The sequence below is a fragment of the Malania oleifera genome, chromosome 3 (assembly GCF_029873635.1).
Source record: "Malania oleifera isolate guangnan ecotype guangnan chromosome 3, ASM2987363v1, whole genome shotgun sequence".
NCBI lineage: Eukaryota > Viridiplantae > Streptophyta > Magnoliopsida > Santalales > Ximeniaceae > Malania > Malania oleifera.
The window spans coordinates 117,520,992-117,538,526 of NC_080419.1; the positions used below are offsets into that span (position 1 = coordinate 117,520,992).

The 17,535-nt window shown below is 34.3% G+C and overlaps 1 protein-coding gene across 1 annotated transcript; it reads left to right on the forward strand.

Moving 5' to 3' along the window:
• Positions 1 to 9,936: 9,936 nt before the first annotated feature.
• LOC131152347 (uncharacterized) lies at positions 9,937 to 11,796 on the forward strand. The gene has a single exon (XM_058104184.1). It carries the CDS (start codon positions 10,575 to 10,577, stop codon positions 11,616 to 11,618), a length of 1,044 nt encoding a protein of 347 aa, XP_057960167.1. The 5' UTR covers positions 9,937 to 10,574; the 3' UTR covers positions 11,619 to 11,796.
• Positions 11,797 to 17,535: the final 5,739 nt, after the last annotated feature.

Sequence of the window (17,535 nt, forward strand, 5' to 3'; positions counted from 1 at the left end):
CTCTGCAAATCTACTAGAGTGGATCGTTGGTGGGGCTAGTTCGGAGTCCATCCCAGATCAAGGGTAAGGCTTTCTACTCAGTATTTGACTTTCTAATAGTTGTGAAAGCGTAGTACACATAGAAATACTGAACTTTAGTTCTAGGAAACATCATTTTTAGGTTGTTGAACGGGGAACCCTGCTGGTGCGAGATGAGTATGATTTAAGGGGGTTTCTTCTCATGAATCAAGTAAGGGAATAAACTAAAGCTGTTATTTTCCATTCAAATTATTATTATTTATCAGCAAATTTTTTTTCAGGAAAGCATGTATTATATTTGTATATTATGGAGAAAATGCATATTTGAGAAAATACTGCTATTATGTTGAAATGTATATATATGTATGAAATGTCAGAAAATATGATTTTAGAATATAATGTATGGTTTTATACAGCAATGTATGGCATGAATGTTATTTTACGTGGGAAGTATTATGATATGACAATTTTATGAATAAGGTATGTTTTCAGGAATTGTGAAATAAAGCAGTGCATTATGGTTTTAAAATACATGATAAATGAATTATTTATTTAGAATTATATGTATGAAATGTTCTATGCAAGGCCGTGATTAATAGCCAGTGCAAGGCCGTGTTTTACGTATGAATGTTCGGCGCAAGGCCGCAGATATTAAAGAAACTGGCACAAGGCCATATGTATGTATGTTATTTCAGAAAATTCTATCAATCTATTTATGTTATACAAGTATATTATCATGTATTATATGTTATCAGAATTCGGATGATAGTTCAGTTCAGTTACAAGAGCACGGTACCATTGCTATACAAATCAGATTATTATGTTCAGACTTGTGCTAACCGCCCCTACAAGTAGAGGGGGTGGAAGATAGATAGTTGATGTGGCTTTCAGTGTAGATTTGTAGACGTCTACTTGGTAGTCCGAACCAGGGTGTGGCAGGTCCATCGTACTTACAGATATTTTTGACTCGGCAGTGGTCGGCCAGCCATTATCGGGTCCCGCCTTCGGGCTGCACAACCCATCATGGAGAGTAATACATGAGATCAACTAACTATACATCCTGGGTAAATTTCAATATTATCATTTATATCATACATGTCATGATCAGTACGAATTATTAGAAATTATGAAAGTATACGATAATTTAGTATGTTATAATGAATGTTTTTCCACTTATGAAATGTACTGTATATGTATTATAGCACTAAATATTCATGTTGCCACACAGCGGTATTTAGTTTATTTTTCCTTACTGAGAAGTGTCTCACCCCTCAAACTTAAATAATTTTCAAGAAACCTAGACAGACCAGCGAATCGAGGCCGCCGTTCAGATAGATTGTTACTACCCCGCTAGGAAGGTAAGTTTTAATCTAGGGATAGGAAACTTATGTAATGGGTTCCTAGATATGTATATATATTTTTGTGTTTTGGAGATTGTATATAAACTCAGTGTTTTGGGGATGTAGTTGATCCTGGTATTATGTATTTTGTGGTTATAAGTATGTGATTTTTATTTACTGCTGCTTAGGTTTCCACTGTGAATGTCATATGTGTCCCCGTTACCCACGGGTTCGGGTTGACATTATTATTAAATATGTTTTATTATATGATAAGATAAGCAGGTCATTACATGATACGAATCAAATCAGTTTGAGGATGATATGAATATATATATATATAGACAAAAAAATTTACCAAATCGATTTTTCAAAAGTCAGTTTGGTCACTTTAAAAAAAATTAAAAAAATTTTACCAAACTGACTTTTGAAAAGCCAGTTTGCTCACTTTTAAAAAAATAATAATTTACACCCTTTATGTACGCGTGGTCGTGCCATGCATGCAGAACCAGCCCCCTCCGCTTTTGTCTTCTCTCTCTCTCTCTCCTCATCCCATCTCCCAAGCGACCCCCCTCTTCTCTCTCTCCTCTTTCCCTCTCCTGACACATCCTTCACCCTTTCATTTTTTTTATTTGCAATCATACCCCCTATTGACTCTTCGAGTCCAATCCTATTTTGATAATGACAAATCATTTGGTATTTGATTTGTGCATTGAGTTTGTGAACGGGACCTATATTAAGCGTACACGGAAAGATAATGAGTCATGGAAGCTAAAATGTATCAGCTTTACTTTATTGCTTCCATGACTTGTTATCTTTCCATGCATGCTTAATATAGGTCTTGTTCACAAACTCAATGCACAGATCAAATACCAAGTGATTTGTCATTATCAAAACAGGATTGGACTCGTAGAGTCAACAATCGGGAGAAAAATCAGGAGACAAAATAATAACACGAGAAAATCAGAAGCAAAAAAGAATGAGTAAAAACTGTTATTAATGTTATGCAAAGGGTGAGATATACAAAGGGGGAGAAACTGTTATTGATGTCATAGTTGAAACATCATGAGCATATTCATTATGAGCATATTTCATATTTCATTTGGATTTAGGCTAAACACTTTGTGTATAAACATGAGCATATTGTCATTCATTGAATATTTGATGCATTAATTGAGGGGAGCCTTGTTAGGTGTAACCCATTATATATGTTTACTCGTATATTTGTCATCATCAAAAAGGGAGAGATTGTTGACTCTACAAGTCCAATCCAATTTTGATAATGAAAAATCACTTGGTATTTGATCTGTGCATTGAGTTTGTGAACAGGACATATACTAAGCATGCACGGAAAGATAACGAGTCATGAAAGCCATAAAGTAAAGCTGATACATTTTGGCAAGCTTCATGGAAATCAAAGAGTACAAGAATCAAGATGCAAGTGGCAAAGTTCAAGAACATCTTGGGAATGGGTATTTAGAACTTATGTATTTACATTCTCGTATGATTTAATTTGAGGCTCAACATAACTTAGAATGATTTTAGGATTCATGCATTTCATGTATATCATTAGGGAACTTTCATGGACTTAGAAATATTCTTAAAACCTTGGAAAGTACCTTTAAAAAAGAGCTAAGAAATAAAGTAAAATAGATTTTTAAATAAAAAAAAAAAAATGGAGAAAAATGGGACTTCAGTAGCCTGAACTCACCCTCAGTAGCCTGAAGAATTTCTTCAGGAGCCTGAAGATTAAGTTTGGTAGCCTAAAGAATTAATGGGAAAACACAGCAAGAAGGCCGAAGTACTTTGGTTGCTTGACCCTAGAACTTCAGTTGCTTGAAGTCACTTTAGGAGCCTGAACTTCAACATTAGTAGCCTGAAGTCGTGGGAAAGTTTAAAAATCAGATTTTTATTAAATGAACTCGAGAGCTTTTTCTTTGATCCAACGGTTGAGATCAATCCTAAGGGTAAAACACTATAAATACTAAATATCTAAACCCTACAACTAAGTTAAGATACTTAAGAAAGAGAAGAACACATCTTGTTGAAAGAACATTGAAAACTTGCTCTTATTGCTATACGATTGCCTACACTTTAACTTCTACTCATCGAGTTTGGGCAAATCAATTTAGAATCTCAAAGGGATCTCTCTTATACATCTTGATTGTCAACTTTGTATTGAGGTTTGATCATTCAAGTTATTATTTTCAAGAACTTCTCATCTCATTACTTGCTATTGAACATCATTAGAAAAGTTTGATCTTATGTGTGTTCATACATATAAAAAATTGTTTTTGAAAATATCATTACTTGAGAAAGTTGTTTAGCTATTAATTAATTATTTTTTATTCAAGAGTATATACATATAGTTTTCATAGAGCGTATTATTGAAAAATCTATTTTTGATTAGGTATTAAAAGGTTGATCTTGAAATTGCTTATACATATACATATTTATTTTAAACAAGATCGTTACTTGATTAAGGTTGTGTTATTGATTTAATGGTTTGATTCAAGTGTGCATTTAGTTATAGGATTCATATTTTATATATATATTAAAACACTTGAGAATATATCCTTGGTATTCAAAAATATCTATTTTATTAAGGGATATCTTGTTTGGAAAATCTTATACTCAGTATTTTGATCTTTGAATTACATGTCATGTACATTTGCATATTACAAAGATCGAGTTGTGATTAAATATTTAATAGAAAGTTTTTTGATATAGATTGATAAAATATTCAAGATAAGGCTTTTATCAAGTTCACATTAGACATATTTGTGCATCTTTACAAAGTGAACTAGAACCCTAATTCTCTAAAGCATTTTAAATATATCATTACTTGAGAGTTTTGGTTAAAGAGGGAAATTGTGTATTGAAGCATTTCATTCATAAAACGATGTTATCGTTTCATTCATACTGAGCTTCAAGTTTTATCATATGATTATATATTAGGGCTTTGAATTGTACTCACCAACTTTTGTTAGAAGCAACATTGAGTGTTTGCAGATTTGAGCCTAAATTGTAAACACGGTTTAGGTTGTGAACCGGGTGTGAGGAGGAAGTTATACCTCTTTGTAAGCTGCGAATTATGAGGAAGTTATACCTCTTGTAAGCAGCGGATTGTAAGGGAAGCTTCGTCCCAATTTAAGGAACAGATATTATAGTGGAATCCTTGAGTGGGTTGCTCAAGGCGAGGATGTAGGCCGGGTTGGCTGAACCTCGTAAAATCGTGGTTGCATTCTCTCTTCCCTTATCCTTTTCATTTTCCACATCGTATTTCAATTTCTTGCTTGCTTGTGTATGTTGAATAACTTTACACGCATTTAATTGGGTAAAAGGGAATTCATTGATTTAGTAATTCAAATCAACATCAAATTCCAGCTATTAATTAATTAAACATAGAAATAGGAATTGATTGGTAAATAAGTTTCAAAATTTTTTTTAAAATACCCAATTCACCCCCCTCTTCTCTCTCCCCTCTCCCCTCTCTATTCTCCCCTGCGCTTGCATGTAGAGACCCGAACCCGTAAATAAGGAAAATAAATAAGAAAAGGGGTATTCCAGCAGGGTTCATCAAGCAAGGCAGTATGTTCGTCAACAAGGTTCCTTCAGTGCTTCGTCGAAGAATTTCGGAGCGTCTTCGACGAAGTAATACTGAGCGAGCCAAAGAAATATCTGAGCGAAGCTCATCGATGAAGGTAGGACTTCGTTGACGAACTGCGTGGCTGGCTCGTCGACGAAGGCGCCACCTCGTCGACAAGTTTGACTCGATCAAAATCCCTATAAATATCCTTTTTAGTTGCTTAAGGGTTAAGAAACCCCAAAAGCTCTCTCTCTCTCTCACTCTAGAACCAACGAATTATCTCTCTCTCTCTACGATCCTTTGTCGTTCGTCGTCTGTGTCTACGATCATAGGTTCCTATGTAGATCAGGAGAGGAAGCTCTACAATTATAGCGAATCGGATCGTCGTTTTGAAGATTTTCGAGATTTTTCCAAAAATCGAGTGAAGGATCTGATTCCATCTTCGATTAGGTAGTTAGATAGTAGTTAGATAGTAGTCGAGATTGTAGCGAAATAATGTTCTGTGGTTTTTAGATTTCGAGGATTCTGGGTCATTGTTTTGGACCAATCCGTACGTGTTTCTATTTCCGGATTTAAGGTAGGGGGAATTTTTTTACAACAGTCTTTTTGTAAACCTAAACCGCTAAAAAGATAGTTTATGTTTATATGTATGATTTGACTATTATTTACTAAATTTCATTAGGTAAAAATGTCGGTTTTGCGATTTTACGGTTTTGATAAAAATACAGGTTTTGGCATATGATCTCCAAACTTTTCAAAACTTCCTTATTTGCATTATTATTAATATAGGAGATGCTTGAAACCCTTATTTATTATTTAAATGATGATTATTGTATTATGTACTATATAGCAGACTTTTGATTAAACTAGTGTGACATGTGCAATGAAATAGAATGTGAGAATCTTTTGTATTACTTGCATGAACTATAGGAACTGGAGTTCTATTTTGCTATATAGAAAATGTGGAAAATAGGTGCCGGTTATATACCGAGCTATGTACGTAAAAAGGGTAAACCGAGAGGGTGTGTGCCGGTTTATACCCGATGTGATTGTATGAGTTTGTGAAAATACTGAAATTGTATAGGGTATTATATCTTATTGTAAATTGTATATATGATAAATGGAACCACAGCTTGCTACCAGAGAAGTTGAAAGATACTTTAGTTTAAAGGAGTTGAAACATACTTCAGATAAAGGGGTTGAAAGATACTCCCGTTACTAAAGGCTCAGTTCCGTAGCTAGTAAAGTACAGTGCAACCACACGTGTGAATCAGTGTGAGTACAGAGATAGTCAGCTTGCAGGAGTAATGAAACCACTGGTGAAATAATAGACCAGTTGGGGGCAGTCGTACTATACAATAGATACTTGACAGTACCTGCACGAATATGGCATTGTTAGAGTTATCAATGCACAACCCGTGCCACGGGGTAAATAGGCGTAATATGTCACGACCCGCTCATTTTTCACATATATATATATATATATATATATATTTATAATAATATCAACATCAAACATCACAACTCAGCAGGTCACAATCCACCTGGACCCGTGGGTACCAGGGATACATCAGAACATACAGCAGAAGCCTACGCAGCAGAAAGTATAAAATCATATACATCTCGTCATAAGGTGCAATACATCAGACCAGAGTACTACCAACACTATCTCTCAGTATATATACATCACAAAAATAAATCTAGGGACAATTCCCACAAAAATCCTAATTGTCCTTACCAAAAACTTACCCTTCCAAAGAGAGTAATCACTGCTCTAGATCAGCGGGGCTTTTCCCGCTCTCCTATCAGGGGCTCCTGGAAAATGTATAAGATTTAGGGGTGAGACACCTCTCAGTAAGGGAAATAAACTAATACTAGTGTGTGGCAACATGAGTAATTTGTGTTCAACATATATCATATATAACACATTTAGTACTGTTTCATCAATCTAGGAAAACATATGTGTATATATATATATAAATCAACATGGCAGAACATACGACATTTTCATAACATATCTCATCTCATATCATAATAATAATAACATAAAACCATTCCTGGTAGGTTAGTTGACTGTTGTCATGTATTACCCCCACATGACTGGGTTGTGTGGCCCGAAGGTGAGACCTAACAATGGTTGGCCGACCACTGCCAAGTCAATAGTCTAGTCTGTAGGTCCGATGGGTCTACCCAGACTGGTCTGTACACTAGGGGCGATAACAGCACACTTCTTAAAGTAACCACATCGACCATCCAATCTCACACCACTCCGTACAGCGGCATTAACACAGATATCATGATCACGAGGACCATGGACACATAGCAACGATACCGTGCAAGTGCTAGTCTAAACCAAGCCAACTAGGTTCTGATATCATATACATATACTGAAACTGTGATACATAAATATCTCATATCATTTATTTTCACATCAATCATATCATTTCACATATATACATGTATCATGAAAATCATCGGCCTGTACGCCAGCTGCACATAGCACAGCCCGTACGCTGGCAAACATTAATCACATAGCGCGGCCCGTACGCCGGCAAATCACATCTCATAGCACGGCCCATACGCCGGCAATCACAGTCACATAGCACGGCCCGTACGCCGGTAAATCACATAGGATGGCCCATACGCCGGAAAACCACATCCATATATATATATATGAAAACATCTGGCCCGTACGCCGGTTTTCCATCATAAAAATTCATCTCATCCACATTGCCAGAAAACAGCATTTCACAACATTTTTACTCATACCACATAGTAGATTTTCCACATATTCAACATACGATCATTTTCACAGTATTTTGCAAATATAAAACATACATATATAAACATATACATTTTCCATAAATCAAATGATAACTATATATATATATATATATAAGTATTTTCCAAAATAGTACTAGTTTAGTTTATCCCCTTACTTGATTCCTGGAATGCCCCTAATAAAACTACCCCGCACCCGCAGGGTTCCTAACTCAACACCCTGAAAATGAAAAATCCCTGAATTAAAGTTTAGTATTTCTAAGCATACAATATTTTCCTCAACTGTCAAAAACCCACAAATTGAGTAGAAAGTTTTTACCCAAAAGCATTCAAGTTTAACACCTGAGGCGTTTCTTGACCAATACTCCGAAATTGTAAACCCCCAGTCTTAAACTTCAGTATTTTCATGTGCATAACATTTCTTATAACTAGTGTAAGATCAAATATGACTTAAAAAGCCTTACCTCAACTCTGGGATGATTTCCAACTAGCTTTCTCCCACGATTCGCTCCAGCATATTTGGAGAGAACTCCGCCAGAGGCGTCGTGGTGACTTCAGATCGTTGATCCGGCGTAAAAATAGCCCAAAAACGAAGAGAGAGAGAGAGAGAGAGAGAGAGAGAGAGAGAGAGAGAGAGAGAAAGAGAGAGTGAGCCAAAGGGGAGAGAGAGAGAGAGGGAGTGTTGGCTTCTTTAAGAAGCCAAATTATCTGGATTTTCATATATATATAATATATATATGTAAAAATAGCCCAAAAACGAAGAGAGAGAGAGAGAGAGAGAGAGAGAGAGAGAGAGAGAGAGAGAGAGAGAGAGAAAGAGAGAGTGAGCCGAAGGGGAGAGAGAGAGGGAGTGTTGGCTTCTTTAAGAAGCCAAATTATCTGGATTTTCATATATATATATAACAGAAGATTTCGTCGACGAGTCCTTCACAAATTTCATCGACGAGGCCCTGTATTCGTCGACGAAATTCAGGCTGCCTCAGAACCCCTCTCGGTATTTTCTCGTCGACGAAGTCCTGTGTTCGTCGACGAAATCTTTAAAGTCTTCATTGACGAATCCCCTGTATTCGTAGACGAAGTCGACGGCTTCCTTCTGTTTTCGGTTTCGATATCCCTTTTCTTTCATTATTTAACTGCCATTTTATTCGGGTCGTTACATAATATGTCATACCAAGCTGGTCGTCGTTCTAAATATTCATATACATGATTTAAAAGCTTTTATAGGGAAAATTTATAGTACTTATGTCGATATATCTATTGCGTTACAGTATTGAAAATGTTAGTGGTACAGATTAGTTTTAAATTGAAATAAGCATATGTGGTCACACACTGTTTGTAATATCTTCCGCCTTACTGAGAAGTGTCTCACCCCATTATACAATCTTTGTTTTCAGGTCTTTCAGGACATTAGTCTTAGTTGCTAGAGGGAATGGGAAGGTGGTTTTTGGTTTTAATTTACATAAGCGTTTTGTTTGTGTAATAAATGTAGTTGGAGTATTTTATTTGGATATTGCCAGAACTAGTTATGTTTTAGGTATGAATGTCTGTAATTAAGGATATGACGAGCAAACCCTAGTATATGTCTATTAGAAATCCCGATAAATGTTTATATTTTTCCGCAACATTTACATTACAGTTATATATGAGTTATACCCGTATGTCCCTATTTAGGGCGGGTTGTTTATGTATGTTTAATAGGTATAGGTATTATGTATGAATGGTAACATTTAGGTCCGTATAAAGGGTCGGGTCGTTACACTGCGCCTGACAGGCTCACTCCCCCAGCCCCTTTGCAATCAGACCCCCCAGCAAAGTACCCCCTCCCCTCTCTCTCCTCTCTCCCCTTATTAATGCACTAACAAGTCCAATTCACTCATTATTGTGTTTTTTATTTTTTTTTTATTAATATTTTGATAAAAAAAAACTCACATCTCAATATGTTTTATATATCTTTAACTAAGGTAGGCAAATTAGGACTAAAGGCAGCTGAGATACATAGAATAAAAATACTTTTGAAAAAATTTATATATATATATATATATATATGAGAAATATGTAAAAAAATAAGAAACATGGTAACAAAAAAAATTTATATTTATTTATTCATAATCTATTGGCTTGGCTAATGAAGTTATGTAGTGGGCAAGAACATAGAAGTGTAAATATAATAATAATAATAATAATAATAACAAAAAAAAAACAGAGTACTACAATATATTAATTTATTCATAATCCAGAGGCTTGGCCAATGGAGAGAAATAGAAAATGGGAAGTATTAAAAAAGACAGTACCAAAACAGAAAGATAACTTTTTTAATGCATAATCCATTGGTTTCACCTGCGGAATTGGAAACACCCACAGGTAAGAGCAGATTCAGTGGTACTCATCGACGTCAACCCACTCCCTTTAATTTGTGAATCCCTAGAAAAGCTCTCCCCCGCCATGGCACGCGACGCCTGTCTTCCTTCCTCCATCTGCCGCTTAAACCCTCACTAAATTTCACTGCTCTGTACAAATCTGTGAGTCTTAAAGCTCCCCTCTCTCTCCCTCTCTCTCTGCTCATCTGCTTTACATCGATCTGGGCATCCCTCTCTCTCTCTCTCTCTCTCTCTCTCTCTCTCTCTCTCGCTCGCTTTAGATTCACTTCTGCAAGTTTTGGTCTTTGCAATATCGAAGGATTAAAGGGTGGATCGGCGATTGTTTTCATATCTCTGCTAAAACAGAGGTTCCTCGCAAGCGGCGGTTTAGTTTTCTGTGTGGAATCAGAATAGCGATTCGTATTGTTAGTGGATTCAGCCTAATAATTCCTGAAGTGGGTCAACTTTAATTTCGTGATCGTGATTGAGAAGATGAATTTGAGAACAGCGGAGGGTCATGATTCAGCGGCGGCGGCGGAAATCCATCTCCCCGCCGATGTGGACTGGCACATGCTCGACAAGTCCAGGTTCTTCTTTCTCGGCGCGGCACTATTTTCCGGCGTCTCCGCCGTGCTCTACCCCGCCGTCGTTTTAAAAACCCGGCAACAAGTATCCCAAGTTCAAATCTCCTGCATTAAAACCGCATTCTCTGTGATGCGATACGAAGGGCTAAGGGGGTTTTACAGAGGCTTCGGGACATCTCTAATGGGTACGATCCCGGCTCGAGCCCTTTACATGGGAGCTCTCGAAATCACCAAATGCAGGGTTGGCGACGCCACAATCAGGCTCGGGTTCTCGGAGACTACGGCGGCGGCAATAGCCAACGCCGCCGCGGGATTAAGCTCTGCCATGGCGGCGCAGCTCGTGTGGACCCCCATCGACGTCGTGAGCCAGAGGCTGATGGTTCAAGGCAATGGCAACAAATCCATCGTCTCTAATGTCGATTCTTACAGGTACCGAGGAGGGATCGACGCCTTCAGAAGAATTGTCCGCACCGATGGTCCGAGAGGCCTGTACAGAGGATTTGGGATTTCAATCTTGACATACGCTCCTTCGAACGCGGTTTGGTGGGCTTCGTACTCCGTGGCGCACAAATTCATATGGGGCGGCGTCGGCAGTCGCTTCGCCGGGAAGAAAGACGACGGTGTTGGCGGGGTTTTGAGGGCGGAGTCGGCGGCGGCGGTGGCGGTGCAGGGGGTGAGCGCGGCAGTGGCGAGTGGGGTGTGTGCGCTGATAACGACGCCGCTGGACACGATAAAGACGAGGATGCAGGTGTTGGGGGGGGAGGGGAAGGGGCGGAGGGCGGCGACGGCGGTGGAGACGGTGAGGGATCTGGTGAAGGAAGGAGGATTGGGAGCTTGTTACAGAGGGTTGGGGCCGAGGTGGGCTTCCATGTCCATGTCTGCGGCGACCATGATCACAACCTATGAGTTTCTGAAACGGCTGTCCACGAAGAACATCCATGGATTTAGCTAGAGCTCCTCCATAGCTAGTAGCTAGCTAGCTAGCTTAACTGGCTTCCCCTAGAACAGAACAGTTTTGAGTGTAAACCATTTCCATTTCTGTTGGAGATAAATTTCTTGTAAAGATGTAGAATATGTATTTCTATATTATTTTTGTAATGTTATTGTTATCCTCATAGGTGATTATTGCATGAGCATTATTAATTGATTTATAGGGTATCATAAAGATGTTTTTTAAAAAATAAAAATAAAAATCTAAGGGCTCCCAAACTATTTGAATTCCACTTGACTTTATAGAAACTATTTTAAAGTTTAATGGAGTTATATTAAATTCATTGGCTTGCAAACTTAATTAATGTATCATTAGTTCATAGGCTACCAAATCCCTTTTTGAATTTTTCTTCTTTTAATGAATCAAAAACTTTGAATAGAACTTCTAAATAGATGTTATTTATAAAATTTGTATATTTTTATTTCATTTTAATAATTTTTATTATGATGCAAATTAAAATTTGTCACCTGATTTATTATTATTTTATTTCATTTACAAAAATTGTTAATATTGCTTTTTGAACTAGTTGCTTATCCCACTTCCCATGTCTACTGAGTGTTGACAACCATGGTCAAATGAAGAAGTGTTATTGTAAGTTAAAAAATGTGTTTTGACAATATGGATTTCAGACCTTAAATATGGATTCAGATAGATTTGAACAAGTTTTAATAAAATTTTATATTTTATGTATTTAAATCAATACAACTCTAAATTGAAGATCTCTCAAATATAGGGTAATTGTTCAACTTACAAATCAAGCTCTTATCTTTACATTCATAAATCGTAATCAATGCCCTACAATGAATGAAAACAAGAGATTAGAAGAGCCATAGGGTATTTGGTAAAATTAAGTGTTAATTGTTGATGCTAAATTCAAATCTCATTTTGTAAATGAATTTTCATTGTATTCTTTTTCAATTTTAACCTTCTTAACACTTAAGCATATAAATATTTGATAAAAATAATGAACAATTACATAAGTTAAAGTTTTAAATTTAACTTAAATAATGCTTTTTTGCCATATATTTAATTAATAATTACAAACAAAAATAATATAATTTATACAATACAAAAAGAAAATTTATTACTTTAATTTTAATCACTTGGGTATTGAGTTTTTTGTCATTTTCATTTTTTTATAAAGGATACATGATTCCATGTATGATTCTATGAGAGAAATTTTAAGAAAGGTTAAAACTGCTACTAAATGCTCTGATGTCTAATCAGTTCACTTATTTAGTGAATTAGTTTAGGTGTAGCCTCTATTCGAAGGTCAAACAAATGGTCCCTTGGTATGATTTGAAATCTTTAAAATTTTAATAAGATTTTAAAATTTTAATATAAGAATACATAAAAATAATTATTGAAATTACAAATCAAGCTCTAATATTGACATTCATAAATCCTTAACAATCCTTTATAACCAATATAAGAGGTTTTAGAAGAATCTTAATGTGGTTCGCGTAAGCCTAGGAAACCCGGCATATGCAAAAAAAAAAAAAAAAAGAATCTTAATGTGGTTCGGAACCTTCTTCAACACTCAAGTTAAAGTTAAAATATAGATAATTTAAATTATAGTGTTATAATTGCCCAACATTAACTCACTCCTTGTACAGATTTTTTTAATTATTATTTTAAGGGTATTTTAATGATTATACAACAAGCTTATAATGTTTCTTCATTTTTATCTACTTACTTTAACTTCTAGTAATGGATAATTATTAATATTGTATGCTTTATATTATAGATTCGTGTTTGTACATAATTAGGAAAAAATAATTGAGAAAAATTACTTTAAAAGATTTGAGTTTGAAAAAGTTATTTTTCTATAAGTTATAGTAAAAAGATTAAAATTCATTAAAATTCTCTATGGGCTAGTACTCTCTCTCTCTCTCTCTCTATATATATATATATATATATATATATATAATCATCTAACATGGCCAACATTTTTTTTAATGTCAACCACTAAAAATAAATAAATAATAAAAATATGTCAAATGTTTGATCCAAATGACAAAAAAAACATGATAATTTTCAATCCATTTTTTTTTTTTTTACCTTTTTCAATAGTAAAGTTTAGAAAAGCAGTAAAAATATCAAGTAAATTTTCTGATAATCTTGATAAGAAAGGGTGAATTTTTATAAAAACCGACTTTTTTAAACAAAAAATAATGCAACACCATAATTTATTACCTAGTTAAAATTTTGACGCATGATTTCATTAAAACTATACTATTTATTGAAAAAATGACGTGTCAAAAAAACTTAGGAGATTGGGATAATAAAATGTAGAAACCCAGAAAATAGTAAGAATAAAAATAAATAAGAAAAGAGAAAATTTGGTTTGGTGTAGACCAAACCGTTGACGGTTTTGATGGAGCTTAGAAAATTATCTACGGTTTTAAGTTACCGCAGTAAGATAAGGGTAAAACGGTAGAAATAGGGTTTGGTTAAAAACCAAACTGTCGACGGTTTTGCGATTTTGCTCCGGGTCCAAAACCTATAAATAAGTTTCAATTCATTTTTTGGGGGTAAAACTCATTCGTTTCTTGGGGGTAAAACTCATTCATTTCCCTCTCTCTCTCTCTCTCTCTCTCTAGCTACGACCATCACTCCCTCTCTCTTCATTTTTCCTTCTGAAATCAACATGAATCAACTAATAAACAGCATATCGGGATCCCAGTGTCAATTCTTTGCAGTTTAATTAGAGCAGATTAACTGTTTGGGGATTCCAGGCACCACTCGAAAACTAGGGTAAGAGAAATATTTTAAAGTTTAATTAGTCATTTAGAGTATGTGGGCCTATGAATGTTAGATAGTTATTATTCAGGAGTTGAACTGATTGAATTAGGGCATATGGATATAAGGTTTTCGGCAAACGTCACAAGCGTTGTTTTAGGATCCTTGCACTCATATTTCCAGGAAACAAGTAAGAGGAATAAATTATGTTAGGCATTTTGGAAATTAACTCAATTAATTGACATTACGAGAATATGAAAATATAGTATTATTTTCTGATATATCAAACATTTGAAAATACTAGTTTTGGATTATCATACATTTATGTGGCAATTATTATTTTATTAAATATTACTTAAAATTTGTTTGGTATAAGAAATGTGATTTATGCTGGTTTATGATGAAATGTAATACATACTGGTCTATGGAAATATTGAAAACATAGATATGATATTTTGATACTGAGAAATATGATTTATGATATTTTGATACTAAGAAATGTAATTTATACAGACATGATATTTTGATACTGAGAAATGTGATTTATACAGATATAATATTTTAATATTGAGATTTGAAATAACATAAATGATAATGGTTATAATGAAATTACTATAGAATTGTGGAAATAAGAACCTTGATGGACCAGTGATGTATGTGAGAGTACGGTACCGTTACTAGGATATGAGTCAGTGCAACAACATTGCTCGAGGGAGAGTGTTGGTATTGGAAGTCGATTGGGCCTGCGGAGAGATGTTGACCACCCCTGGGTCTAGACCGGGCTGCGGTGGGTCAATCGTACTACAGATAAGAATAGTTTTGACTTAACCTAATAGGCCAACCATGGCTAAATCCCACATTCGGACTGCACAACTTGGTCATGTGGGGTGATTACATGACAGTGATATATGAATGTCCACTCACGTTGGTTCCTCATTACAAACATGACGAATCTACGCTTACAGACATGTTGGTTTTCGAACTCAAGAAAGCATATTGAACAAGTACTATGGATATGATTACATTTTTTATGATTACTCAGTTAAACTATTTATTAAATGAATGTGTTATTATACATTAAAACTCATGTTATTACACATTAACAATAATTTATTCCATCTTACTAGGAGATGTCCCACTCCTTAATATTTTAACATTTCAGGGAATCTAGAAAAGGGAGCCTAGAGAGTTTTGGGCAAGATTAGTGATTTTGGGGATTGAAATTAGTGCTGGTGAGACATTGGTATGTACTTGTATATGAATATGTCTTGTATTACTTTGGGTTGTAGTATTATTTGATTTTTGGGAAGACATGTATATATATGATATGATGGTTCTAGAACTCTAGTATTGTATTCGGAGTTTATGTTTATGTTTCCGCTGCATGTTTAAGTTGAGATATGGACAAGTCAGCCCGGTACCCACTTGAGGATGGATGGTTTATCCATGGTATTTGAGTTTTATGTATGTAAAAAAAAAAAAAAGAAATATATATATATATATATATATATAGGAGAATTTTTGGGTCGTCACATAAAATGTGACAATAGTGGTGGTAATAAAATATTACTTATTTTTATGCGCATAGTTAAAGGTAATTTTTTTTTACCTTTTTCAATAGTACAGTTTGGAAAAATAGTGAAAAAAAAAAAATCAAGTAAATTTTCTAGTAATCTCGATGAGAAAGGGTGAATTTGATAAAATCAAATATTTTTGAACAAAAAATAAAGCAACACCATAATTTATTGGCTGTTTAAAATTTTTGACGCATGATTTGATTAAAACTATATTGTTTATTGAAAAAAATTGTGTCAAAAACACTTTAAGAGATTGGGATAATAAAATGTGACAATAGTAGTGGTAAGCATAGTTAAGCTCCGATCAATAAATAAATGAATAAATAAACTATGAGCCATGCCCATGTCTATCATCAGTCTATGGACCGTCGCCCCCGGCATAGAAGGTGGGCCTCCACCTTACGAGCACAAAACATAGGACCCCTCTCCCCCTTTAAAAAAAACAAACAAAACTAATTTTCATCATGTCTGATGGGACACCATTTTTGTTTTTAGCTTTGTTTTCAAATTTGTCAACTTCATCTTCTTATGTCAATCATGGTCAAGTGAAAATGTTATTGCTAAATTATTGTATGGTACCCACTTCTAAGCTATTTGAATTCCACTTGACTTTATAGTTTGATTTAAATAAACTATTTTAAAGCTTAAGTGGAGTTATATTAAATTCATTGGCTTGCAAACCTAATTAATGCATCATTATTTCATAGGCTACCAAACCCCTTTTCTAATTTTTTGTTTCTTTTAATGAATCAAAAACTTTTAACAGAACTTCTAAATTCTAACCATGGAGATGTTATTTATAAAATTTATGTGTTTTTATCTCATTTTAATAATTTTTATTATGATATAAATTTAAATTCATCACCGGATTGACAATTAACCTTAGATTTGGATTCAGAGAGATTTGAATAAATTTTAATAAAATTTTATATTATACGTGTTCAAATTCAATATAACTCCAAATTTAAAGTCTCAAATATAGGGTAATTGTTCAACTTACAAATCAAGCTCTTATCTTTACATTCATAAATCATGAATAATCTCCTACAATGAATGAAAACAAGAATTTAGAAGAGCGTGAGGGTGTTTGATAAAATTAAGTGTTAATTTTAGATACTAAATTCAAATCTCATTTTGTAAATCAATTTTGAATTGAGCTTAAACAAATTATTAAATCTAAAATTTTGATTTTTTTAACTATTTGGTATTTAGTATTTGAATTTATATTCTTTTTCAATTTTAACCTTCCCAATGCTTAAACATATAAATATTTGATAAAATCAATGAGCAATTATATGAGTTAAAGTTTTAAATTTAACTTAAACAATTTTTTTGCCATATATTTAATTAATAATTAAAAATAAAAAATATTATAATTTATATAGTACAAAAATAAATTTATTACTTTAATTTTAATCACTTGGGTAGTGATTTTTTTTTGGTCATTTTTTATTTTTATTTATAAAGGATACAATTGAAAAAAAAAAAACCTTTGAATCAAAATCAAACATGATTCTAGAAATTTTAAGAAAATTTATAACTACTACCAAACGCTCTAA

Bases quoted from the DNA above. Each gene is read 5' to 3' on its own strand.
- LOC131152347 (XM_058104184.1), top strand. From the start codon at position 10,575: ATGAATTTGAGAACAGCGGAGGGTCATGATTCAGCGGCGGCGGCGGAA.